The sequence below is a fragment of the Marmota monax genome, unplaced genomic scaffold, assembly GCF_021218885.2.
Source record: "Marmota monax isolate L192 unplaced genomic scaffold, Marmota_monax_Labrador192_F-V1.1 WCK01_AAM20220418_F8-fsc00072, whole genome shotgun sequence".
In the NCBI taxonomy this organism is placed as follows: Eukaryota; Metazoa; Chordata; class Mammalia; order Rodentia; family Sciuridae; genus Marmota; species Marmota monax.
Genome location: NW_026692356.1, coordinates 9,655,348 through 9,680,693, shown reverse-complemented (window position 1 = coordinate 9,680,693; position 25,346 = coordinate 9,655,348). Strand labels below are relative to the sequence as shown.

General features: G+C 48.2%; 1 protein-coding gene across 1 annotated transcript; it reads right to left on the bottom strand.

The window, feature by feature from the left end:
- Positions 1-11,342: 11,342 nt before the first annotated feature.
- Positions 11,343-12,293, bottom strand: LOC124091358 (calmodulin-like). Its single transcript, XM_046442413.2, has one exon. It carries the CDS (start codon positions 12,140-12,142, stop codon positions 11,693-11,695), a length of 450 nt encoding a protein of 149 aa, XP_046298369.1. The 5' UTR covers positions 12,143-12,293; the 3' UTR covers positions 11,343-11,692.
- Positions 12,294-25,346: the final 13,053 nt, after the last annotated feature.

The window sequence follows — 25,346 nt, the reverse complement described above, 5'->3', positions numbered from 1 at the left end:
AAAATCCACAGGAAGAGGAGAGTCTGGATGTGTTAAAGATCCCTGCTCATCCCACCCCTCTGTGGCCACAGTGGGCCCAGGACTTTCTCTGTGATGGTGGGCTGGGCTCCAGTCTGTCCTGTCTCCCCTCTCCAAAGAGCCGTGCCTGCCGCCCTTGCCTTCTCCAACAGCCCCAGAGTACAACTGAGTCCAGGTACAGAGCTGGACACTACCCTGAGTCCTGCCCCATCTTCCTGTGCCTCGGGTGGGCCCCTCAGGAGTCCAGGCCCTGAAAGACTCTGGGACTGACTGGAGCCCCTGGAGCTCTGGTTCATTTCTTGACCTCAGGGACCGAATGGGAACCAGGAGGCCCAACCTCAAGACTTACCTTACTTAAAAGCAGTAAGTGGAGCCAGGCTCGGGATGAAGCCCACGGTTAGACACAACCCTGGCTCTTGTTTGCCAAGCCTCACGTCCAGTCCCCTCTGTGGCCTGGGAAATCTCTGTCCTCGCAGCAGGAGGGATCCTTAAGAAGCTCTCCTCCAACTGCTCCCAACTATGTCTCTACCAAAGATCCCTTTTATTTCCCAAAAGTCTTTTACCAAACCAGCCACAATGATGTGTAAGGATTTGTTTTCTTTATTTGTATTCATCAAGAACTGGAGAGGACACTGAGGACCTCACTGTGACAACGATGCCCACAGGCTCCTGTGTGTCCCCTTCCAGACTCTCATTTATAAGTAATTAGTGTTTCATTTTTACCCTCTTGCCCTGCTTCCCCACGGCTGTAACAAAGGACCTCACACAGAGTGACTTAAAGCAACAGGCGTTTGTTTCCAGGGTTCTGGAGGCCAGAGGTCTGAATACACCATCCCTCCCCACCTTAGCTTAGGTGGTCAGCAGGCCTGTGGCCTCATTAGTCCAGTCCCTGCCTGCATCTTCACATAGCCTTCTCCCCTCTGCCTCTGGGTCTGTCCCTCTTCTCCTGTCTTTTCTTCCAAGAACAAGTCATTGGATTTAGGGCCCAGGGTGATCTCCTCTCAAGATCCTTAGCTTGATTACATCTCAGAAGACCCTGGTTCTAAACAAAATCACACTCATGGGTATTAGGAAGACTCTTCTGGGGATACCATTCAACCCAGTGTACCATGGATTGTAAGTTCCACACGGACAGAGACAGCACGTCTTGCTCATTCTTATATCTTCCGTTCAACCAAAAATATTTACTGAGTGTGTAAATTCAACAATTCAACTCAAAGGCAAAGAAGTTTGAGCCTTTTCTCAGGTTGGGTGAGAGAAGTCTCTGTGATACTTTTTGATGTGGTTTGGATATGGTCTGTGTCTCAAAGCACATGTGCTGGGGAAGATTTTCCCCCAATGTAATGGCATTGAGAGGTGATGGGACCTTCAAGCAGTGGGACCCAGTTTAAGGTAATGGTTCATGAGGGAGCCACTCTCAGAAGGGATTGATATGCATCTCAAGGGAGCGGCTTAGGTCTCTTGGATTAGCTTAATTACTAAAAGAGTGGTGGCTGGTCACAAAGTAAGTCCACCCCACGAGTTTAATCTTTCCCACAGGCACAGCTCCGTGGACACGCTTCCCCCATGACCCATTTGCCATGTTATCACACAGCATAACACCTTACCATAGTGGATTAATCCACTACCTCCCACTAGCCTACCTGAGCTTGGACATTTCATCCTCCAAATCTATGAGCCAAAATAAATCTATTTTTCCTTATAAAGTACCCAGTGTCAGGTATTTCGTTATAGCAACACTAAATGGACTTAATTACTTTCTAAAATAAGGTCAATGGCTGTTTCTCTGGAAGTCTGTGTTTGTCTCTCCGCCCCTGTGACAAAGTACCTGAGAAAATTAACTTGAAGGAGGAAAGATTTATTTAGGCTCATGGTTTCAGTCTATAGTCACTTGGCTCAGTTGTTTCTGGGCCTATGGTGACTCAGAATGCTGTGATGGAGGCACATGGCAGAGGAAAGCTGCTTACCTCATGACAGCCAAGAGCAAAAAGACAGAAAGGGGCCTGGGATAAAACATAACCTCCAGGGGCACAACCTCAGTGAGTGACCTGCTTCCTCCTGCTAGGTCCCACCTCCTTAGGATCCACTACCTCCCACTGGCCTAGTAAGCTATGAATCCGTAGTGGATTAATCCATTCATGAGATCAGAGCCCTCAAGACCCCATCACTCCAAAGGCCCACCTCTGAACATTGTTGCACTGGACACCAAGCCTTCGACCCATAAGATTTGGGGGGACATTAAGATCCAAACCACAGCAGTCTAACCAGCAGAAACATAAAAATAGCAAAGTCGTTTTTGAAAGTACTCAACATGAACATCCATCCTGGTATCCCTGCTACCGTCATAAATAACAAGGAATGACAAGGATAGGGATGGGACTGGCGTTATCCACCTCACCTGGACAAGGAGTCTGTGGGAATGGCAGGTCACCTGACCACATGACACAGCCAGCAGGCACATGGGCGTGCTGATGCTCGGGGTTGGCTGAGGAACACATGCCATGGCCTTGATTACTTCTCCCCAACTTTTCATCCTAAATTTCATACAGTAACCTAATGTGCCAGATCCAGTGTTCTCTTCTCAGTTACTGGGATTGTTTGCAGTTGGACGTCTTTGAATTTGAAATATTCACTTGGTTTGCATCAGGGCCTGAAAGCAGTGAGCTCCTGGGTGGAGGTTGTCTGCTGCCCCCTCCTCACATCCCAGCCTTATCCAGGTCTTTCCTCTTGCTTTCCTCCCTTCTGATACCCTCCTGTCCGAGGGCAATAACTCAGGGGGTGCTGTCAAAGCAAAGTCAAAACTGCACAACCGATTCATCCCGAAAAACAATTAAAACCCTCTTATACAAATAGGCAATCTTCATAAAGTTCCCTTGCAGATTTGAAATTGAGTAGGAGAATTCCAGCTTTAAATGGCTTTTATAGGCATCTGCATATTCTCAAGGCTGATTCGACTTCAGCCCAACTGAAAAGATTACATAGTTTACCTAACACAAAACCTGCAGTGTTTTATCTGTGACATACAACCTTAATGTATGTGGAGGGAAAAAAACACAGATTATAAAGCTCTGTGGGTTATATAAAGCTTGAAAATTTGTTTTTATGGGTTATTTACAGATTTTTTTGCAAACTGTTTCCCATTCTTTTCTACTGCCTGAATATTTTGTATTGCCTGGTTCAGGATATAAATAGTGGTATACTGGGAAATATTTAACAACCAGTTTTCTTAGAGGGGAGAGGAAAAAAAAGCCCTGATTTATGACATCTGTTGATTTCTGTGGTGTAGATATTCCCGTCATGACCAATGTCATGCTACCAACATGATGTCAATGATTCATTCGGTTTAATATGACAGTCATTACAGTTGGAGAAAGATCCATGTAATTAGTCTCATGAGGCAGAAAGAGCCAGCTCTGATACATACCTCTGGAGGTAAATAAATGCACCTAAGTTATTCATAATTTAGGGGGTTTTGTTTTGTTTTGGGTTTTTTTTTAAACAACAGAAGTACATGTTTATCAAAGAAAAATTAGAAAACACACACAAACAAAGGAAATCCTTCATCATCTCACATCCTAAAAATGACTACTGTTTATATTTCAACGTGTAGTGTTCTATTTCATGCATTTCAAGCTTATATACACATTCAGAAAAAAATGCGATAGAATCCATATTGTTTTGTAAACAAAAACTATTTATGCAGACTTTTATATGTTTCTGTAGGAACGAAATGCCATTATAGCCCAACAGCATCCATGAATCACAAAATAGAAGAAAAATATCAGGAAATACTATATTGACTGCAAATGGGTAGTTGGCTTGGTCTTAAGAACCAGTAGAACCAGGATCTTTGCACTCATCTTTGGAAACAGCATTCGGAACCACTGAATCTCAGAAGAGGAAGTGATATCAAAATCCATCCAACCCAACCTCCAGTGATATGGTCCGAATCTCCTCTGCCTGTTTCATTCCACCTTCCCAGCTGTCCCCAGGTGAGGGTGCACAGCTGGCAGTTCTGCAGTTCAGGAGCACTATCCTCTGTTAAAGACCAGCACTCAGCAGCTCCCACTCAGCCAAATTTCAGCCTTGGGGCCACTGGAGCAGGGAATTCTTTCCCAGGCAGCGACTCCTCCGACTCCCCTGTCACTCAGCCCCTGAACCCCCTCTGGGCCCACAGCTGCACAGCAGGACTTCCCATCATTCCCAGTTGCACAGGCTCCTTGAGAAGTGAGAGGCCCAGAAATGGGAACAAAAGGCATCTGCGTGCTGTCCATCCACCGTACAAAAAGGAATTTTGGGTGCTGGGATAATAAGTGAGCTGTTAGGACAGACAACATCCAGCTGTCATGAAGCTCAGGTTCTAGGGAGGTGAAGGAGATGGAAAGAAACAAGAAAAACATCAGAATGTTAGATGCTCTGCAGGGAGTTAGGTTGGGTCCTATGATAGAGTGTGGCAAGGTGACAGCTCTTATTGGAGGGTTTGGTCGACCTCCTGAGGGACTGCCATTTATGCTGAAATATGAGTGACAAGGAGGCAGGCAGAAAGAACAGCTAAAGCAAAGTCCCTGGGGCAGCAGGGATCACCTAGCCCCCTCCCCTTCCTGCACCCACAGCTTGCAGTCCTTGTCCTGCCTGGCTGCCTACCCTTCAGATCTTGGCGTCTCCCATCTGGGACCAACCCAGCAGGGTGTGGTGGAGCCCGCCCTGATAATCACCCAGGGAAAGAAGCACACCCTGTAGAGACGCTTTGGATACTTTTAAAAATAGAAATTTCAGAATGGATCTTCAATGACATTAAAGAAAGCGGATTGGGTAGCCTTACAGGCGTCCCAGCCCCTCCACAACAGCACTAGCTGGATGCTCTTCTCCATGGCACGAGTTTGATTTCCAGAGAAGTTATCCAGAAATGGGGTGCTTTATAGCCCCTAAATCTCCAGAGCACCCCAAACTCTTCCCTGAGCCCGCAATACCCAATATCCCATTGGTCTCCAGAGCTATTGGATGCTAAGACCCAACTGAAATGGCCGGCAACTTCTGACCCTCTGTGGTGTGGCCACAGCTCCCACAGTCCAGCCCTTGTACTCTTCCCTGACCCTGTCACTCAGCTCCCCCAAGCAGAGCTCTTTCAGGGTGGGCACTTTCCTGAATCTCCAGGCCCAGTGCTCTTCCTGGTAAATAGTGGCTGAGGGAAGAAAAGAAACAGGGAGGAGGGGAAGGTGGAGGGGAAGGAAGGGAGGACCGTGAGCTCTCCACTCCCTGGCAGGGCCCAGCTCAGGAATGGGTCTTGTTTTATGCCTGCATATTTGAGAGCCTCCTTATCATATCTTATCTCTCCCTCCTGACTCCCCACCCAGCAGAAGCCTGCAGAATCTCAGAAACTCCCTTTCCCTGCTAAGGGTGCTGGGAGTGGGAGCAAGGTGTGGGGCTGGGCTTCAGACCCTGTCTTGGGCAGGATGCACTGGGAGGGCAGCACCCTGGGCTTGCAGGGAGAGGGGAGGTGGGTTGGCCTCCTGACCACACCTCCTCCTCCTTTAACCAGTGCTGCCCCAACTCCCACTCTAGGCCCGCATAGTCAGGACTTCAGGGAAGTCCTGGGCTTGTCTTCTCTCCAAATTCTGGAGACAGGCCACAGGGCCCCTGGGGAGGCTCAGGGGTACACTCTGCCCTGTTCCTATCAAAGGTTGAGCGCTTGGACAGCAGGCCCCTGAGGCTCTCAGTGGCTCCAGGATTCTGAGAACTGTGATGTGCTTTCACCATCTGACAAGGCAAGAGGCCAGATGTCCTAATATTGGCCCTCTCCACCCCTCAGGGCACCAACAATAGCCAACAGCAGTAACATCTGACCTGACCTGGGATGGATGGACCAGCACAGAGACAAGGCTCACCTGGCAGAGACTGGGTATCCTCAAGACAGCCTTTCTGCCTCCTCCAAAACTCCCTGAGGCTCCCTCTCAGGGCATTACAAATCAGGCCCCGTCCCTAGAACCCCCCACTCAGCTCTCAGTTAACCAGCAGGGTCCGACAGACCCCACCTGCCCCTCTCTGTTCTGCACAGCCTCCAGCTCCGCCTCCCCCCACCCCGCCTGAGGTCTTTATCTGCTCAGGCTTGATGGTCAGTTTCCCCTCCCATACCCGCTCCATCTCCCTACACTACTTTGTCCGGCACACTGCTGCCAAAATCATCCTCCTAAAGCACAGACCTGACCACATATCTCCTCTGATTAAAGACCTTCTTATTTAATTTTCTGGAGAAAAAAAAATTGTACTAATAGCAGCAAAACAGATCAAACACTTCTGCTCCTCTGCTGACACCATCCCTAGCACTCTCTGTATCTCACTCATTTCCTCTCACAACATTGAGACAGAAGTCACTCTTACCTCCCATTTTACAGTTGAGCTAACTGAGGCACGTGAGTGTCACTGACATGTCCCAAGGTCACACGGTAGTAAATGACTTTGTTGGGATTTAAAAATTCTGAGCTCCTTTGCCCAACCATGGAGGTCACTAGTAAGAGTGCTCCAGCCTCTCCCTCATCTCTGTGGCAGTGTGGACTCCCCCAAAAGGCCCTCACCAAGTTCCCTCACCAAGAATGTCCCTTCACCTGCTGAAAAGTTTCCCCATCTTCAGTGCCTGGCTCCAGTTCCATGTCCTCTAAGTCTTCACCCTTCATTGAGCACTCTCCTAACCCTGGACTCCATAACAAGGCTCCTGCCACCCACTGTCTTCATAGGTGGCCATTTATATATACATGTCTCATCTCCCTTAGAGGGCAGAGGCTGATGTGGTATCTCCAAGTCCTCTTGGACCTACAGTGAGGCAGGGCACCCAAGAAAGCACTTGTGGAATGACTAAGTGTACCCAACTCCTAACGCCATGCAGTCATGACCACAGGGCTCCACATGCAGGAAAACATGGCCATCAGGAGCAGACGTTTGAAGTCCATCACAGTCAAAGTTCACTGGGCAGTAAGGTCAGAGCTTTGAGATTAGTGACCATCCCACACAAAGCATTTAGAGGTGACAAGGGGGCATCGGCTGGCAGGCCACCCACATAGCACCACCTGATCCCACAGGGATCCCAACACACAGCCTTCCCACTGGTGGAGATCTGTGAGCTGAATGCTCACCCCTGGATTCTTCCCTTCCTGGGTGCCAACCTGCCCAGGGGTGCTGAGGAGCGGGTGGGTGTGGGGAGTGCCAGGTATTGTCATAGTTTCCAGGGACAAGTTAGAGCAGAAGTTCTTAATCTTGGTTTTCCAACCTTGTCTGCAGGAGCACCTGGGAAACTTAATAAAGACTGCCTTACCTGGGCCCAGGCCCACTGGGAGGTCAGGCATGGGTCGGCCCACAGATGGCATTTTTCAAAAGCTCCTGGGTGTTTTCAATGTCAGCCAGTGTTGAGAGTCATTAGCTTATAGCAAAACGGCGGGAGCTAGAGGGAAAGGCAGGGCTGAGATGGGAGGCAGGTGCCCATCCCCAGGGCTGGGGCACCTGAAGTGGGGAAAGAGAGGTATGCATCCCTGGAGACGGTCGACAGATAAGCAAGAAGGAGCTTGCCCAAGGAGGCCTTTGGGCCCTTTTCCAGATTATCATCAAACCAGAGAGAAGCCCAGGGAGGAGTGAGGTGAAGTCATCTGTGGGCTGTGCCAAGACTATAGGTTCAAGGTGGATCCTGATTTGACAGATACTAGACTGAGAAAGGCCACATCTGCTCCCTCTAGAGGACAACTGAGTGCCGTTCCAGTGCATTATGGGTATGAAAGCCAAGTTTATGATCCCCAAACTCAAAAGCTGGACTCGTTTTCAGAGAAAATGGAAAAGAATTGTCTAGGCTATTTCTGAAAATCTGAAATGGACAATACCTAGTGGGAATCTGCCCCTTATGATTTTTTTTTGGGGGGGTAGGGTGGGGGAGAAGATAACCCACTATGAATCAGAAGCATTAGTCTGAGATCTTGTAAACTGATTCAGACATAGTGTGATGTCTAAATCTTTGATTCATTGGGTTACATGCCGTAGAATCTTATTTCTACCAAAAGAAAATAAAGTTTTAGAATTTTAGGATCATAAGAGGACTGTTCTTTGTTCTCAGATAATAGGATATAAAGCAGAAGCCCTCTTTAGTCTCACCTTGGGTTTTCCCTCTTCTTGATGAGTACACTGGTGTGAAAATTCCTTTTGCCTTGTGAACATCTTGGGAGTCATCTTTCCTGGGCTGGAGATAATGCCTGTGGATGAAGAAGTCTTGGATCTCCTGCTGACACAGTGCGTGTGCTAGGAGGGTTTTGTACTTGAAGAGTTTGTAATCTGGCTGTTTGAGTCAACTTTGTGTTGTTGTGATCTAAATACCTGACAAGAACAATTTAGAGGTGGGAAAATGTATTGGGGGTTCACAGTTTCGGAGGCTCAGTCCATAGACAGCACTGCTCTGGGCCCAGTACAGTACATCATGCGGGAAAGATAAAGTGGAGGAAAGCAGCTCAGCTTATGCTGGGGTCAGAAAGCAGAGAGGGAGAGAGGGGGAAGGGGCCACATGGATGGAAGATGTACCCTTCCAAGGCAGGCCCCCAGTGACCCATCTCCTTCAGCCGTACCCCATCTGCTTACAGCTACCTTCCAGTCAGTCAATTCAAGCGAGGATGGATTCATTAGGTTACAGTTCTCATAATCTAATCATTTCACCTCTGAATATTCCTACATCAATACAGGAGCTTTTCGGGGTGGGCGTGGGGGCACTTTGCATCCAAGCTGTAACACTGGTCTAATCCTTGATGGGTTTTATTTTCATATTTGGTATTCTGAGGAAGAAGACTAAGCCTTGTTCACCAGGAATTTTGTAATGCAGGAGGCACTTTGATAAGAACTGTGCAAAAAGTGAGTTCACATTCATCATTCGCTAGGAAAGGGCACATTGAGGGTTGGTCAGCTGTGTCAAGACCTGCTCTGGAAGGCTGTCAGGAGGAGGCAGGTGATATGCACCTGAAAAGACAGACTGGGTTACCAGGCCTTTTGGGAATGAATATAAGTTAGGATTTAAAAGATCCAGGGACAACCCAATGAAAATGGTGTATTATTTAATATTTGGAGTTTGAACGTGTATGCTGATTTACCTAAAGTCAGTTTACTAATTAACATCACGGAAGTTTGGGGGAAATTTTGCTTGAATTGAATTAGTTTTGATTTCATCAAAGCTATTTCACCTATCAGTTCTGGGAGAGTCATCTGTTTCATTCTAAATGTCAGTTTTGGGTGTGATTCATGGTTCAGACACTGAGCACTTACCAAGTACTTAAAACACATGCAAAATATTCATTTGACTGAGCAAGTTAACGCACCTGGGAATTAAGAGAAGTACAAAAGCAAAAACTATACTGAAATTTTTTTAGTATAGAGAAACCTGCCTTATCTATAATTTATAAAATCCTTGACTTGGAAGACATATACAAAAGCTGAATCTTGAAGTGAGTTACAAGGTCTCTCCTTCCCCCAAATCATAGACCCAAAGTATAAAAGCAAAACAAAAAGAACCTCACTCTCTGTCAGGGTTATGCTGCAATGATTAGGTGAATTGACTGCAGCTACAATAATTTGCTAAACTCAATGTAAAATTAAGTGAACTAAAAAAATTAAAATTGGGTAAATAAAACTTCAAAGAGAAATTAAAAAATTATTTCAGTAGCTCCTCCACTATGAACTAATTTATTAAGTTCCTTCGGGAGTATTTTTGTTTTATTTTTTGTTTGGGTGATTTTTGTTGTTGTTTTCGTTTTTTGTCTTTTGGTACATTGGGAAATAATAGCAGACTGACCGTTTGTGGAACTTGTCTTTTGGCAAATTGATTTTCAGAGAAGTGGCTTTCAGAGAATTGGGTTTCCCTGAATGACCTAAAGCAGCTTTGGGTCCTCATATGCTTCACGCACACAGGTCTCTTCAGGGGGTTGTAAAGCCCTGGCCATGGAGTGCAGCTGGCTGCTGTCCTCCGAGGCCTTCGGGTAGTCCACAGCCCACCCAGAAGCCATTCCCAGGTGTTTTGCACAGGCTGTTGGGTGGAACTCAGATGACCAGCTTCTAGAAGATATCCCACCCTCCTCCTGGACCGCCCCCCCAGGGGACTGCGCTTGATGGGGCTCCCAGTCCCTCTCAGGCTCTGCTGGGAACAGGAGGTGAGCTGGCCCTCCTGCTCTCCCTACCTTGGCCTAAGAACCACAGTTAGAACATAAATGTGCCATCATGGATCATTTGAATTAAAATTTCTCTCAAGCAAAAACAGAAGAAAACCCCATTTCACAGAGGATGAAGCAGAAGCCTAGGCTTGTTAAATGACAAGCTGTCTGTTGGTCTCATGTTCACAGCCACACACAATGCCCTACGCCAAGTTCAAAGAGTGGCCCCGCTCATGGCCAGCATGCCCGTGGCAGCCACTGGCAGACCTCAGTCTTCCTTCTCCATCATCCTTCCTCTCCCCATCATCCTTCCTCTCCCCAACTCCTCTCTGGGATGCACTCTTCAGACAGAAGCTCTAGAAGCAATGTCAGAGCCTCCCAAGGCCAGGAGGTCCTCAGAGAACAGCAGAGACCTGCACTCAGCCTTGGAAACACCTCAGCTTGGGATTTCTGCCCTTGTCATCTAACTGGCAAGTGGCCCCCACCTCCAGGGCCACTCCCCACACTTTTCCCATCACAGGGCCCTGATTTCCGGCCACTTCCTGACCATCTGGCTTCCATTCATGCAAAGAGGGTCTCATCTTCAGGACCCACCTTTTAAAAATATCTATAGCATCCTGTATTTCAGGTATAGGACACATGTACACAAAGACACAGAGACACATGCAAATACATACACAGACACAGAGACATGAGCATAAACACAGAGGTACACACACACACACACACACACACATATCCACACAGACCATACACAGATTTTCCCTTTATTGCAGACACACACAGAGACACAAACACAGGCAGACACAAATGTATAGAGACACAACCCATCTTTTTATTTGAGGTTAAAACCCAACAGGCTGCATGCATTGGACCTTATCCTTCCTTGATGGGCATAGGTGGTGCTGCCCACCCTGGTCTCAGACTTGGCCTGGTCCTCACCCAGGCAGATCCTAGGGCCATGACACCTGTTTCCTCCATCCTCCCCACCCCCGTAGAGCCACCCATCTTTCCCTTTTCTGGTGGTATCAGGGGAGGCAAGAGGTGGACCATGGGGCTTACTCAAGCCAGTATTCCACCAGGTCCAAGTGAAAAGAGGGACTGAGCCCCAAAAGCATCTCAAATATACTGTTTGTTTCCCTTGGACTGTCTACTTTACAATCAAACACCAAGCACACAGCTGGACTTATCATTCCTTTTATTTAAACCATTGTGACAGCCCTATGAGGTAGGGAACACCCGTTCCACTGCAGGGAGAGGGGGAGGGACCAGTTCAAAGAGGCTACCTTCTGCCCAGGGTCTCAGCGGCAGAGAGGAGCTCGTGAGCAGCCCCGGAGAGCCCAGCATCCAGACCAAGGACAGCACAGTCTTCCTCGTGGATGAGGAATTTCCCATCTACCAACCCAGATTTTCCCTTTATTGCACCACAACAAAAGCAGGGGCCCAGAGAAGGCAGAGAAGCCAGTGGGCCAGAGTCAGTCCAACAGGGTGAGGCCCGCACCCGGGGAGCCTTACTTCTGGGTGAGGATCTGCACAAACTCCTCATAGTTCACCTGCCCATCCTTGTCCACATCAGCCTCGCGGATCATGGCATCCAGCTCCTCCTGCGAAAGCTGCTCCCCCATCTGGGCCATGGCCTGCTTGAGCTCCTGCACGCTGATGTGGCCGTCACCATTGATGTCAAAGGCGCGGAAGGCGGCCCTCAGGTCCTCCTCACTGCCCCAGGCCTTCATCTTTTTGGCCACCACTGCCAGGAACTCTTGGAAGCTGATAACACCATCATTATCTGTGTCTACCATGGCGATGAGCGCCTTCAGCTCCGCCTCCGATAATTTCTTGCCCAACATCTGCATCACTTCACCCAGCTCCTGGACGTTGATGGCACCATCCCCATCCTTGTCGAATCTGGAGAAGGCCTCCTTGTACTCAGCCACCTGCTCTTGAGACAGCTCCTCAGCCATGTCTGTGGCCCTGCACCTCTGAGTTTGCTGACAACCTGTTGCTCCCAGGGATCGTGGTTCCGAGCTCAGAGCAGCCACTGGGCTCTGAGGCAGTGTCTGTCAGAGGGCAGAGCTGCAGGACAGCCTTGCCTCAGAGTGGGAACCCCCTCCTTTTCTGCAACTGGAGCAGAGGGAGGAGAAAGGCTCTCCACCCTCCACCTGTCCTCAGGCAAGATCCTCCTCCCAGGGAGGGACAGACCTGCTATAGACAAGAAATGCAGGAATTGGAGTGGGAGGGCCCATGGGAAGAGTTGGGTGGGAAGCAGCATGGCATTGCAGGCCTAGTGACCTCTCCTGGCCCTGATGGCAGACCACCCCACCGCAAGGACACCTGCTCAGAGCACAGTTCCCTTGCAACTGATTCTCACAGAGACCCGGACCCATGGGTTCAGGACAGCTTCCCCAATTTTGTAGAGACTGAGGGTAGAGAGGGGAAGGGGTGTGCGGAAGCCTACTTCAGGAGAACAGCTGTCCCCAGGAGGAGAGCTGCTCTCTTCTCTGCTCTTTCCCCAGGGGATGGGGCTGGTAGAGGGGTCTGTGGGAGAAATGAGTCTCCATGGGTAAAACTTTGGGCTTCATCAAGCTCCCAGGCCAGGGCAGACAACAGGTCTAGAGCAGCAAATGGGTTCCCTTCACTTTGGGAAGTTTTTCGCTTCCAGAAAGCAAGGAGCCATGTCCCATTTAGAACCACAGCTGATGCTAAGCTGTTGCTTATCAAACGAACGTGCGAAGTGTGATTTCAGAGGCAGGACAAAGGCTTTTATATCTCCTTGCCAGGAGAGCCATCCAGCTCAGTGATCCCTTTAGTTCTCTTCCATTGCTAAGTTCAAGGTTCTCAGTGTAGATACCCTTGGGGAGAAGCGGCTGTGGTCCATTCACAGGGGGATGACACCGGGAGGCTGGAGTCTTAACAGAGTCGCCTGGAGACTGGCTGACCATAGAAGGCCAGCCCAGCTGATGCTGAGGGGCAGGAGGAAACAGAACAGGCACTGCAGTGTGGACTTGGCCTGCCTCTGGTTTAGCTGAGCATCAGCACTAAGCATGGTTACTTATCGGGGACCCCAGAGCCCTCCATCTGATTCACCCTCTGAAAAAAAACTCATCCCTGACTATTGCCTAGAACAGCAAGGTTTAGACCAAGAGCTCAGCCCTTGGCGGACCATCCTCAGGTCCTTCCTCCTGCTGAGGGGAGGTTTGCCATGGACTCCCCACAGTGACTTTCTAAAGGAAGTTTCCTCTTGATCTCTATGGATTCTCATCCCCCCCTCCCATAAGGAATAAACTCCTTTACTCTCCTCTGGTTCAGCCAATCAAATAGAGCATTCTCTCCTTCCCTAAAGTGTAGCCAGACAAACAGCCCTGTCTGCTTGTCATGGCACCCCCACCCCCACCTCATCCAAGAGTCCAGGGTGGGAGAGAGAGAGAGAGAGAGAGAGAGAGAGAGAGAGAAATGTTACAGTTGTCCAACTACTTTTTTTTTTTTTTGGTACTAGGATTTTATTTGGAGACAGGGTCTCACTAAGTTGCTTAGGGCCTTGCTAAGTTACTGGGATTGGCTTTGAACTTGCGATCCTCCAACTTCAGCCTCCCGAGGGGGGGATTACAGCTGGGCAAAGTGTCCCCCAACTCCTTTTATAAAGAGTCTTTGAACAAGAATTGCTATCTCATCTCTACCGGAATAGTGCTGAGAACTCAATATACATTAAGCAACCAATTTCTCAATAAAACTGGCAACCAGTTTCAGGTGGAGACATCATTCCAGCCTGGAGACCAGAACACGGAAGCATCCTGCTGGGTAAGGACACAGGAAGGGTGGAACTTTTAATAACTAGATTCAACCCAGCTCCTTTATTTATTTTTTTTAAAGAATATTTGATGATATCCATGATATCCATCAGTATTTGAAATTTCCTTTTCTTCTCCTCTTGTTAGCAGGACCCATGATTAAATCCAAATGCTTCATAATTATGGCCTTATTATTTATTATTCCCTGGCTGTTAAACAAACTTTGCAAATAGAAGACTCGAGTTCCTGGTTCCAGGTCGGTCACCCATGTGGAAACTTCCATCTCGATATCTTTACCTATTAACTAGGATGATACACCCACCATATCTAATGAGAGTACTTAAGATCAAAGTTTAAAGTTCAGAACCACAGAAGGTGTCATTATTCTGTGATGAACCTATATGTTCAAGGACAAGCTGGCTCACCCTTGATGTAAACCTCAGGAAGATATCCACTTCAAGAGGGAACACACTGTCAATTCTATTTTCATACCTTTGTTGCTTGACCTAAAAAAAACAAGACTTGTCCACCTTGCGGTTGTTGAGGATGCCATTCCATGCACAGCAGGGGCTTCATTCAGAAAAGCATCCAGCTGATACCCACCATGGCACAGCAAGGTGATCATTCTTACTGACTCTCATATTCAAGAGATGGAGCTACCAGAAAGAAAAGTCCTGTGACTTCTGATTGTCTTCTTCATCCTTGGTCTGCCATGTTTGGATCCTGCTTCCTCTGCAAACCCATGCTTTCTCTTTTGAGAGCAGATATAAATACTGAAGTGGTTTCTTTACTCCTTCCCACCCAAACTCTTGCCTCGGTTAGTGAGCAGTCAATAATGCGGACTCAGCCTCCAAGAGTGGGACCCACTCTCCCCTCCACTTTGGGTCAGTCATTCATGTGTAACCTACACTACAGAGCTTGATACTAGAGGTCAAAGTAGGTGTTAGAAAAGGGGACAACACTGCCTTTGTGCTAAAATCGAGGTAAGCTTGTGCAAGCCCTTTTCTTTAGCTGTTTTACGTGCAGAAGCCCAGACACAGAGCCCATTCCAGCTGTGTAGAAGAGGCAGTAGAAACCTAAGGATGACATAGTTCCATGGGTTCCTTCCCAGCTCAAGTTCATTCACTAGGCTGTGCTTCCTGAAGGCTCCCTGTGTGATAAAAGGAAGGGATACTGTTCACGCAGTGAGGGTCTCAAGGCGAGGGGGACCTGGCACTTGCTCCCTGTCCCCTTGGGGCTACTCTAGAAGCAAACTCAGACAGATCCATCCATCCCCAGCCATGTTGGCCAAGTGAGAGAGGCAGCACCTGGAACCAGGTGAGAAAGGAGAAGGTTGTGGGGTTGGAGGAGAGAGCAGGGGTGTCGGAAGGCCTGAGCCTCTTGACTGAGTATCAAAGGTGGATTCTCTTCCTCAAGACGTGTCCCCTCTGCTACCCTTCACATGTCATCCCCTGGTGAAGATACAGACTCTGCCCAGAGAGAATGACAGTGGCGCTGGCGGAGAAGGTGCCCCTTCAATTAAGAGGACCTCTGAGGGAATTGGAGGAAGGATGAAAACCTCTCCAATACTGCTGGAGCTCCCAGGGCAGGAAGGGGAGCATTTGTGGCCAGGGGGACTGCCCTATGCAATAGCTATGTGCACTCGTGTACTTGCGCATGTGGATATGTGCTTGTGTGTGTGCAAGTGTATAGGTGTGCATGTAACACCGATGTACACCTATGTAGGTGTACATTTATGTATGTATGTGTGCACTGTGCATGAGTGTGCATATATGAGTGTGTTTATATATATACATATGTGTGTGTGATTACATGTGCCCTATGTGTCTAATGTGTGTGCACTGTGTGGGGTGTGTGTATGTGTGCATGTGTTTAAGTGTGTGGTTGTACACACAGGTGTTGGGAGGAGGCGTTTGGGATGGTTGTCATTTTGTTCAGATGTTTGGAATAAACGGCTAAAGTTGAGTCCTGCCTTCACATGAGCTTGGCCCCAAGAACAAATACACACTCCAGTGTTCCATTATTATTTGGCTCCTGTGAGTGAAACACTCATAAGAAACCCGTCAAACAGGTCTTGGCTCCTGTGACTTGCAGGAACCTGATTTCACCCTCGCACCTGAGCAGAGTCTGTGGTATTGGCACAGCCTGGCTCCCCACGGGGAAATGAAGAGAGGTCTGTGTGAAGTCACTGCACCTCTCCAGGGCGTGAACCATGGGAGAGAACTCCTGGGACCAGCTTCACGAGCTCGGGGCCATCAGGATTTTCCTTGGTACTGAGCAGCAGAAATGGTAGATGAGTGTGGTGTACCGTCAAGAGGGCAGCTCCCAGCCCCTTCTGCCACAGCCCCTCAATGCAGCACAGTGTCCCCTCTAGTAGCAAGATCGTGTGGTTCAGTAGCAATGTGGGGTCAAGTCCTGCCTCCCCCATTGTCCTCCCTGTGCACCTGGGCAAGGTGCTTCCTGGCCCCATCCCTGCCTCATAGGGTCACTGCAGGGATCAAAGAGCTTCCAGGGAGGATTAGCTCAGGGCCTGGCTGCAGTGACATAGAAGCATCACTATCACCTGTCACCCAATTATCCTGCACCAACTTTCTGCTAGGTCCGTGCTAGTCTTCCATCGCCTCTGGCCTGTCCTCTTCCTGGACAAAAGATAAATATCCTCACAGCAGGCCAGGGTGGCCATTCAAAGGGCTGAGAACATCTCCAGCAGAGGTAAGAATTGCTGATTTCATGGGCACTAAGGACAGCGTTGGAAGTATTCCTGCTAGTGCCCACCACAGTGTGCTCCATGAATGTCGAACAGATTGGACAGATGGACACAGTCAACAGGAAATGCTCACGTGGTAAGGACTCAGAAGTTGCAGGTCACTGTTCCATTGCAGACCCCTGTCCAACCAACAGGGTGATTCTTGAGCTACAAAGTATAAAGTCACACCAGGGGCCCCTGGGAAATGGCAGAGGCCCTCCTCTCACAGAGCGGGTCTTTGCTTTCTCAGGTGAAGGCAGCCTTGGGGCTGATGAGGGCTGCAAGTGCCCACAGTCTGGCCTGGACTTGTCGTGTTCGTTGGTGAGAGCAGTTCTTCCCCATTCGCACCGTCGTTGACACACCTGGGAACTTGGCAGGACACACTGCTCCGTGTCCCAGACCCAGGGCCTACTCATCAGTCCTGACACACACTCAGGCCCTAGTCATTCAGCACTTTCTGTGAGAAGTGTTTGAGCGAGGCCCATTTCCAGAAAACTGAAGCACGAGAACTGACCACCCTGGATGGAAATCCTCCCAAGGTGGATCACATGTTTCCTTCCCCATCATTCAGAACAAGTGAGATGGAGTGTCACTCTTGTGGTGGAAAGTGATCGACTCGGCCCTCAGTTCTGTCGTCCCACAGCACCGGGCACATGGTGCATGTCAGGCATGCACAAGGAAGTCCTGGTCTGCTCTGATTTTTCTAGGTGATTGTCCCCCTGTCCCTCTCCCATGGATCTTATCTCAGTGTGCCCAGTGTTCCTGTTCAATTCCCAACTGCTAGGGCAGAACCTAAGGTAGAATCCAAAGTTTCCAGGATAAAAGAGATCAATCAAGCTTGTAAACCAGCAACTTTAATCTAGAAACAGTAATAAATCAATTGATCTGAGAGTGGTGCGGGGGCTGCCGATGTATTTCTGGATTCAGGACTGTGTGAGTTTTTTCCCCATATTTTTATTGGTACATTACAGTTGTTCATAATGGTGGGATTTGTTATTACATATTCGTACATGCGCACAATATAACAATAGAAGGTGGCCAGTATCATTCCCCAGTATTTCCCTCCTCCCTCTTCAACTCCCTCGCCTTAGGACTTATTCTGAAGCCTGGAAATTTCCATGAGCTTTAACACTGAATAAAGAGGGATTATCATTATCACACCCGTTGCTGGGACACACATATACAAAAATCCTTTGGGGGAATTGAGATCTCAATGACTAAAGGCAAGTAGATGAATGCCAGAAATATATTTCAATAATTTTAGAAGCCCAGAATAAACAAAAGAAAAGGTAAACAAAGTATGTACAGTTGATTTTTCTCATTTGCGGGTTCTGCCTTTAACCAACTGCAGATAGAAGTTGTCTTTTAAAAATTGTGTCTGTCCTGAACATGTACAGACTTTTCCTTGACATTATCCCCTAAAGAACACAGGATAGCAACTGTTTACATATCATTTATAATGTATTATACATTGTAAGTAATCCAGAGATAAAGTGTACTCGAGGGTTGGATGGGTAGGTCATATGCAAATACTATTTTATATAAGGAATTTGGGCATCCTTGGATTTTGATATCCTGGGGTGAGGGTCCTGGAACCAATTCCCCATAGATGCTGAGGCCAATCTGGTGCCTTTTATTATTTCCTGGGAAATATTTAGCATCTCTTGGAAGTTCCATTTATGTTAGCTATTCTTGGCCTGCTGAAGCAAAGACCTAGGGCCTACACAGGTGTGTGGGAAGTGGTCTACTCCCCAGTCCCTTCACACTCCCTGGACCTGGAACTCATGTGCATGGCTTAGAGAAATACTCATTTCCAGGTGTGCCATGCTGGCATGGGATGGCACTACATTGGCTTTGTTGCCATCTGATGTGACTTCATTGAGACTTGGTTAGGATGAGGCAGTGTGTGAGGGGGCATTCATAGGCAGAGAAGGCCTCCAAGATAAGGCATTTTTCAAAAAAGCACAAGTCAAAAATAGTTCAGTTAAATCAGGGAGCTGGCAGGCGCCTTTACCCTCAGGGTTGCCCACGGCAGAACTCATAGGACCTCCAAAAGGGGAGCATTTCCCAGGGTCTGCTCTTCTATTTCTAGACCAACCCCAGGGAAAGATTCTTCTGAATCTCCAGCTGTTCAAACACAAGGAACGAAAACAGGCCCTGTCCTGGATAAGAGAAGAGTGTGAGCGGGAGGTGACCAAGAAGCTAAGTTCCCTTGGCCTCGCCAAGCCTGGGTCCCAGGGAGACCCTCAACCCACAGTCAGAACACTCATTGTAAGCTGGCTGCAATTTACTAATTTGGGGCCTTTGGAGAAATGACAGTTCCCTGAGCTTTAGTTTCTGTCAACTGTAAAAGAGACCAGTAATCCCTTTTCCATATACAGTAGAGGGCCCTTGTGAGAATCAAGTGGAAAAGTGCTGTGGCAACGCTTGGCAGCCCGTAGCTCACCACACAAAGGTGAAGGTTTGACTTGGCCATTTTCATGTTCAGCCCAACCCTTTAGACTTTCCTTCCTCCCAGCAGGAGCTAAGGGGTGCTGGGCCAGCTGACCGTCCAAGAAACCAACGACAGCTTAGAGGCTTTACAGATTTGTCAGCCCTCTCCTGGGCTTTTTATAACACAAATGGTACAAAACAAGGAGCGATGCTCATGGGTCTGAATGGGGCCAGGAGAGTGAGAAAGACCTCAATGTGTGTGATAAGAAAGGAGAGGAGACAGAAGCTGTTTAAAACTGTAGGACCCAGGGGGCAGGGCTGGCATAGACAATGCTTCTTTCCCCAGTGGCACTTGCTCTCCTCTGTTTTTGTCCTTGGGGACACTAGCCTGGGAGAAACAGAAAGGGCATCGGCTTCATTAAGTGGGAGCAGTGAGACCTGGGAAGACAGCATCTTCTCCCTGAAGCCTGAGAAGAGCTCGATGCCCACCCCGAGAGGGGACTCGGTGATTCCCCGAGGGAGAAGCGTGAGTCCTGATGAGTCCCCAGCTCAGTGCCCCTCATCAGGAGGGCTCTCCATGCACCAGTTCCAGGACAGGTGGCCTTGCACACGCCCTTCCCGCCGCCTGTTTGGGCACTGTTTCCACAGCAAACCTGTTCTGCAGGAGCCCAGCCCATCCAGCAGGGATGCCATGCTTCCTCCTGGGGTGTCTCTGTGGCACTCAGGCCAGGGCAGGTCCAGGCACAGTCAGCCCTGGGAGGAGCTGTGTTTATGGTGGGAGAGATGGGCAGCCCCACAGAGGGGGAGAAGAGGACACTATATATCTGCCTAGAGACAGGAAGTGAGGTTTGTCAGCAGGTCTGGCCATCTGTCTGTAGCTGAATGAAGTCGGGTCAAGATGGGTCCCAACAAGTGGTCAGTTAGCCACCAGGCCAGAGCCTGTAACTGCTTGGAGGTCTGAGAGCAGGAAGATCACCCCCGCAAAACACCTACCACCTCCAGCTTGAGCCCTCCCCCTCCTGCCTTCCCCACACTGCTCCTCTGCACCCTCTCCTCCCTGTCCTCTCCCAGCAGATGGAACTGAAACATCTCCCCCATCTCCAAGCCTTCCTTTCCTAGCCCACGTCCAGATGCAAGCAGTGCCACAAGCAGCCCCATCCCCCTTTTGGTTAGTCCCTCCCTGCCTCCGTCACCCATGGCATTTAGTTTATTGCATCCTGGGATGGAATCTGTGTGGACTGCCTGCCTCCCTGACCAGGCTTGAGAGTAGGCACATGTGTTCCTCACATGCCAGAAAGTACCTACAAAGGTGTCCCTGAGAGATGGGCACTCTCCCTGCAACCCATTCTATCAGGAAGGGCTGGTCTTGTCACAGATGGCCCTCCAAGGGCTCAAGTAAACTGACCAAGCTAACCAGGTCCATAGCAGAGCCTCCCCTCTGCCGAGCTGCTTCAGCCTCAGGGTTTGGATGCCCTTGAACTGTGTGGAGCCAATACAGGGGCTCCCAGCTCAGCAGCAAAGACAATGGATAGCAAACTGGGACTCTTTCTTCCAAGTGACCGGTGCTGGTCCAGTTGTGAGGAGACCCTCGGCCCCTTCTGTGATTTGGATTTTCTGACTGTGCAATGAGTGAGTTGAAGAGAAGGACTATGCTTCCAGGTGGACAGTCTCTCATTTCACATGGACTTGCTTAATATCCATTTGTTAACGACTCTTTTCTCTCATTCCACTGGCCAATTTCAGGATGGTAGTTGTGGTTAGCCCCATTTCAAAGACTGAGAAACTGAAGAACACAGAGAAACCCTCTGGGGAAGCTGGAATTAAAATACATGAGTCATGACTTACTTGGTTCTTGTCACACACAGACCACCCTGTGGATGTGCCTTCCTGACCAGACGTCCAACTGCTCTTTGGATCCCCTCTTTCCACCCCCAACCCCTTCTTGTTTCCAGGGTTGACCACCAGTGTCTTGGGTTGCTTTAACATCCTACTTCCAAAGATGACAGGCCTTTCCCACATATTTTTCCAGGATTGTCTTAAATGTCTCCAGCGATGAATAAATGTTTAATTATAAAAGACATGGACCCTTTGGACATTTTTATCTACCACTAAAATTTTCCCAACCACGACATATCACTTTCTTACAAATCCAAATGAACTTCAACCCTAGCTTTAATTTCTCTTCTCATTCCCTCTCTCTCTCTCTCTCTGATGGGCTCTAGCCCTGTGCCTATGCCCGCTTCTCCTCTTAATTCAGTCTTTCAGAAGCCGTTTGTTTCTGTGGCCTGAAAATCTGAAGTCCCCCTGGCATGGTTGGCCACGTCCCCTCTTCTCTCCCCACATGGTAAAGCTCTCGAGCCCTTTCTGTGTCCCCATGGCTGGCCTTCCCTGTCTTTCCCACAGTCCCATCCAGCCACCTGTGAGTTTCTCTTTTGTCTTCCTGCTTTCTTCTTTGGGGAAGTTGCTCTTCCCTGTTCTGAAGCTTCGTATCTGCTTTAACTAGGTCATGAAAAGAAGTGATGGCGGGATCTTTGTACTTTTCCCTAAGTCTCCTAGTCATAGGTTCTCTCTGTGCTTTATATGACATGGACCCTGGTATTCATGGCACCTTTGGCAGGAACATTTCTGGAAACCTTTTGCACCAGGGTTCAACAGTGTCAGCAGCCACCACCTACTCCTCTGATTAAATGTCCATCCCAGCCTGACAACACCTCATTGCCTAGATTCCACTGGTGTCCCATTTACCTGAGAAGGAGGTGTGTTGCTGTGTGCCAGGTGCTGTGCTAAGGGCTTCATGCATGACCTCATTGTGTCCTCACCATTTGTCCCTATTTCATAGATGAAGCAACCAAGGCTCAACAATGCCACTAAAACTAGTTCATGATAGAGCCGGGACTTTGAATCTAGGTTTGCCTTATTCCAAAACTCAATATGCTATCCACAGCATCACACATGTTGTTCCTTATCTGATTAGCTTGGCTTCCTGCCTAAGGTACTGAAGATAGCCAAAACGACCCTTGGAGAGTTGATAGGACTTGGCAGCGAGGCTTTCTTGCCCAGAAGCACCATCACTGTCACTTTATCATGTGCACACTAGTGAAAAAGCACACGCATAATCAGTTTTAATCAGGCCCTGGCACTGGTCAGGGGTCCATGGGAGGTGGCTGCCAAGTGATGGCAGGATCACAGGGTGTGACTGGGGAGGTAGCCATGTAGTCTCTCTGCCTCTCACCCATTATGTGGCTTTAGCAACTCACTTAACTGCTTAGTCAGTTTCAAAATTTAAAGCCAGTCATCTGGTAAAGGTACTTTGTACATAGAAGGTTTTAAATACCTTTTTATGCAATTCTTAGGAACAATTTCATCAAGAACTCTATCATTTGCAATGTCCTTTCAGCATCACCTAAAGCTGTTGGTATTTAAGTTTACCAGTATCTTCTGGAACATTCTATAATAAGCTGACCTCTGATTCTTGCTGACAAGAAGTTCCCTTCTCTTCCCTGGTAATTTAGCCTCTGCTAATTAAAGATCTCTGTATTTGATCTTTGATTCTTTATCCTTATTTTTGGTCTAATGTCTTCATTTTTTTTTAATGTCTGGGAGATAGAAATGTGTGAGGCAGACAGAGCTAAGGGTCCCACCTCCTTGCCCCAGGAATTCACAAATGAAATAGAGAGTGACCAGTGACTCCATCCAAGCCTGAAAGTATACACAGGAAACTCGAGCCAAGTCCCTGAGGCAAAGGCATGTGATCCACATCCTGATTGGACAGGATGGACACCAGGTGCCCTGGTGTGACTGGCCCCACAGACCCACTTCTTTAAATTCTCTATCCTATGGTCTTTAAGGTCACCTAACTCCCCTCTACTCTTACGTCAATCCCTACAGAACAGCCACCCATCACCAACCCTCCTTGGAATCCCTCTGCTTTCTTTATATTACTTTAATAAATCTTGCTTTTTTGCTCTCACCCTTCGTGTCCATGAATCTCATTCTTTGAATTCACAAGACAAAGAACCAACAGACCCTAGTGTCTCACTTGTCTTTTTTAAGAGCTTTCTTTGTTTAAAAAAAAAAAAAACTATCTGAACACTTTTTGGCATCTTGAAAACAGAATAGAGCTTTTCTCCTTCCTTGATCCTCACTTTTATTATAGTTTTAATAGCCTTCCATTCTGGGGGGAGTCTGTCTCCTCCTCCCTACCACCACCCGATCCATACCCTTTTCCCATACATGGGCCCCATTCTATGAAGATCAGATGATCAGAAAGGACAGATGTTTTGCTTTTACATGTTACACATGCTCTTTTCTTCCCCACAAATCCTATGATTTATACTAGACCATTTCCCTTCTTTAAGTACTTTCCAAGCTGTTATTACTTACAGTGAAATAAGTTTCTACAACTTGAGCCCTCTAAATGGATTCTAAATATTTGGATTCACAGTCATTGTTTATTTCCTCAAACTGTAATATTTTCTTATTAGATGCATGTGAAAATTCTTTCCTCAAGGTGTACTTTACACATATAGGATCCATAAATTTACAAGTACCTATTTGTTTAATTAATAAAAGGCAGTGGGGCATGGGGAGGGGCTGTCCACATTAAAAGGCCAAACCCAGCCTTTACCTGTGGTACATCTTCCATATCCATCTCAGATGAAGATGGCACTAGGGTCTTCTTTCTGCAAAGAGAAGGCCACTTCTGCCTTTACTGTCAAGTGGGGAGGTCAGAAGCTACTCACAAACCCACTTCACAGACAGCCAAAGCAGGCTGCTTTCTAGAGCTCAAAGTAGAGACCCTTCCAGCAAAAGCATGGAGACTCCACAAATGCTGATCTGTTAGCATATTCATGGAGCTCAAATAGGGGTTCCTCTAGAGGAGGCCTTTCCTGATTCCTCCAGAGCATTAGTCCCCTAACTTCTGTGTACCCATAGTATTCACTCATAGTGTGCATAATTAGCTCCTGACCTCCTTGCCAGTGGGAAATTTGTTGAAACCATCTTGGTGTCCTCAGTCAGGAAGGAAGGTGCTTCCAGGAGTCCCCAGTATACACCAATCCAATGAAGGATATTTGGTGTGTGGTTGAGCAGGTAAAAGAATGAGTGAAATGCAAAATCCTGACAACATTTTAAGATCTTTGTTGTTGCTGTTTCTCTCAATCCATTCTGCAAAACAGAATCTACGTTCTCTTTTTTTTTTTTTTTTTTTTTTTTTGTGGGGGTGGGGACGGGGTAGTTACCAGGGATTGAACTCAGGGGCACTTGACCACTGAGCCACATCCCTAGCCTTATTTTGTACTTTATTTAGAGACAGGATCTCACTGAGTTGCTTAGTGCCTCGCTTTTGCTGAGGCTGGCTTTGAACTTGGGATCCTCCTGCCTCAGCCTCCTGAGCAGCTGGGATTACAGGCCCACTTTCTCTTTTGAAGCACATAGGAGACCTCTCATTTCCAGGGTTTTGCTGCCTTCTGCTCGGTACCTGGACCCATCTTGGAATCTAAAAGTTCCCCATGCACATTGCTTGCTCTCAGCAGCCATTGCTTGCTCCCCTCCGAGAGGCAGTGTATGACCTCTCTTCTTTCCTCATTCAGGCCTTGGCCTCCTCCTCCTCTTCCCTCCAGAAGGGTAGGTTGCAGCCCTCTCTCTTCCCCTGACCCTTTTTGGCTTCTTTAACTCTAATTCTTCATCATGTTTTGTTTGTTCCTCATCCATGAAGCTCTCTCTCCATACTTCTGAAGCTCCATCACACGCTATCTTTGGCCAAAGTGCAGAAAGAAAGCTCAGAGCTCAGCGCACCCCGGTTCCCTCTCTTCCCTGAGTGCTGCTGTCCTTGCACTTGACTGTTCTCCTGAGCCACCCACCCCCACACTCCCTGCCCCTTCCACTCCTCAGCAAGCGCCACGTTCCAAGGGCATCCCTTCCCTGAATCATCAAGTCTGGCCTCTTGTCAGCACGCCTGGCTCAGCCTTGGGTGGGGCCCCTTTGATCACCTCTATCTTCTTTCAGACAGGAAGTCAGAGCAGTCTGCTCTCTTCATTTTACAATTGCAGAAAAGATGCACAGAAATGCCAAAAGGTTTTCTGTGGGAGTTACAGACTGAATTGTGTCCCCTACAAAATTCACATGCCAGAGCCCTAACCCTCAATGTGATGGCAGTTGGAGTGAGTCCTCTGGGAAGCCAAGAGGATGAGATCTCGAGAG

Bases quoted from the DNA above. Each gene is read 5' to 3' on its own strand.
- LOC124091358 (XM_046442413.2), bottom strand. From the start codon at position 12,142: ATGGCTGAGGAGCTGTCTCAAGAGCAGGTGGCTGAGTACAAGGAGGCC.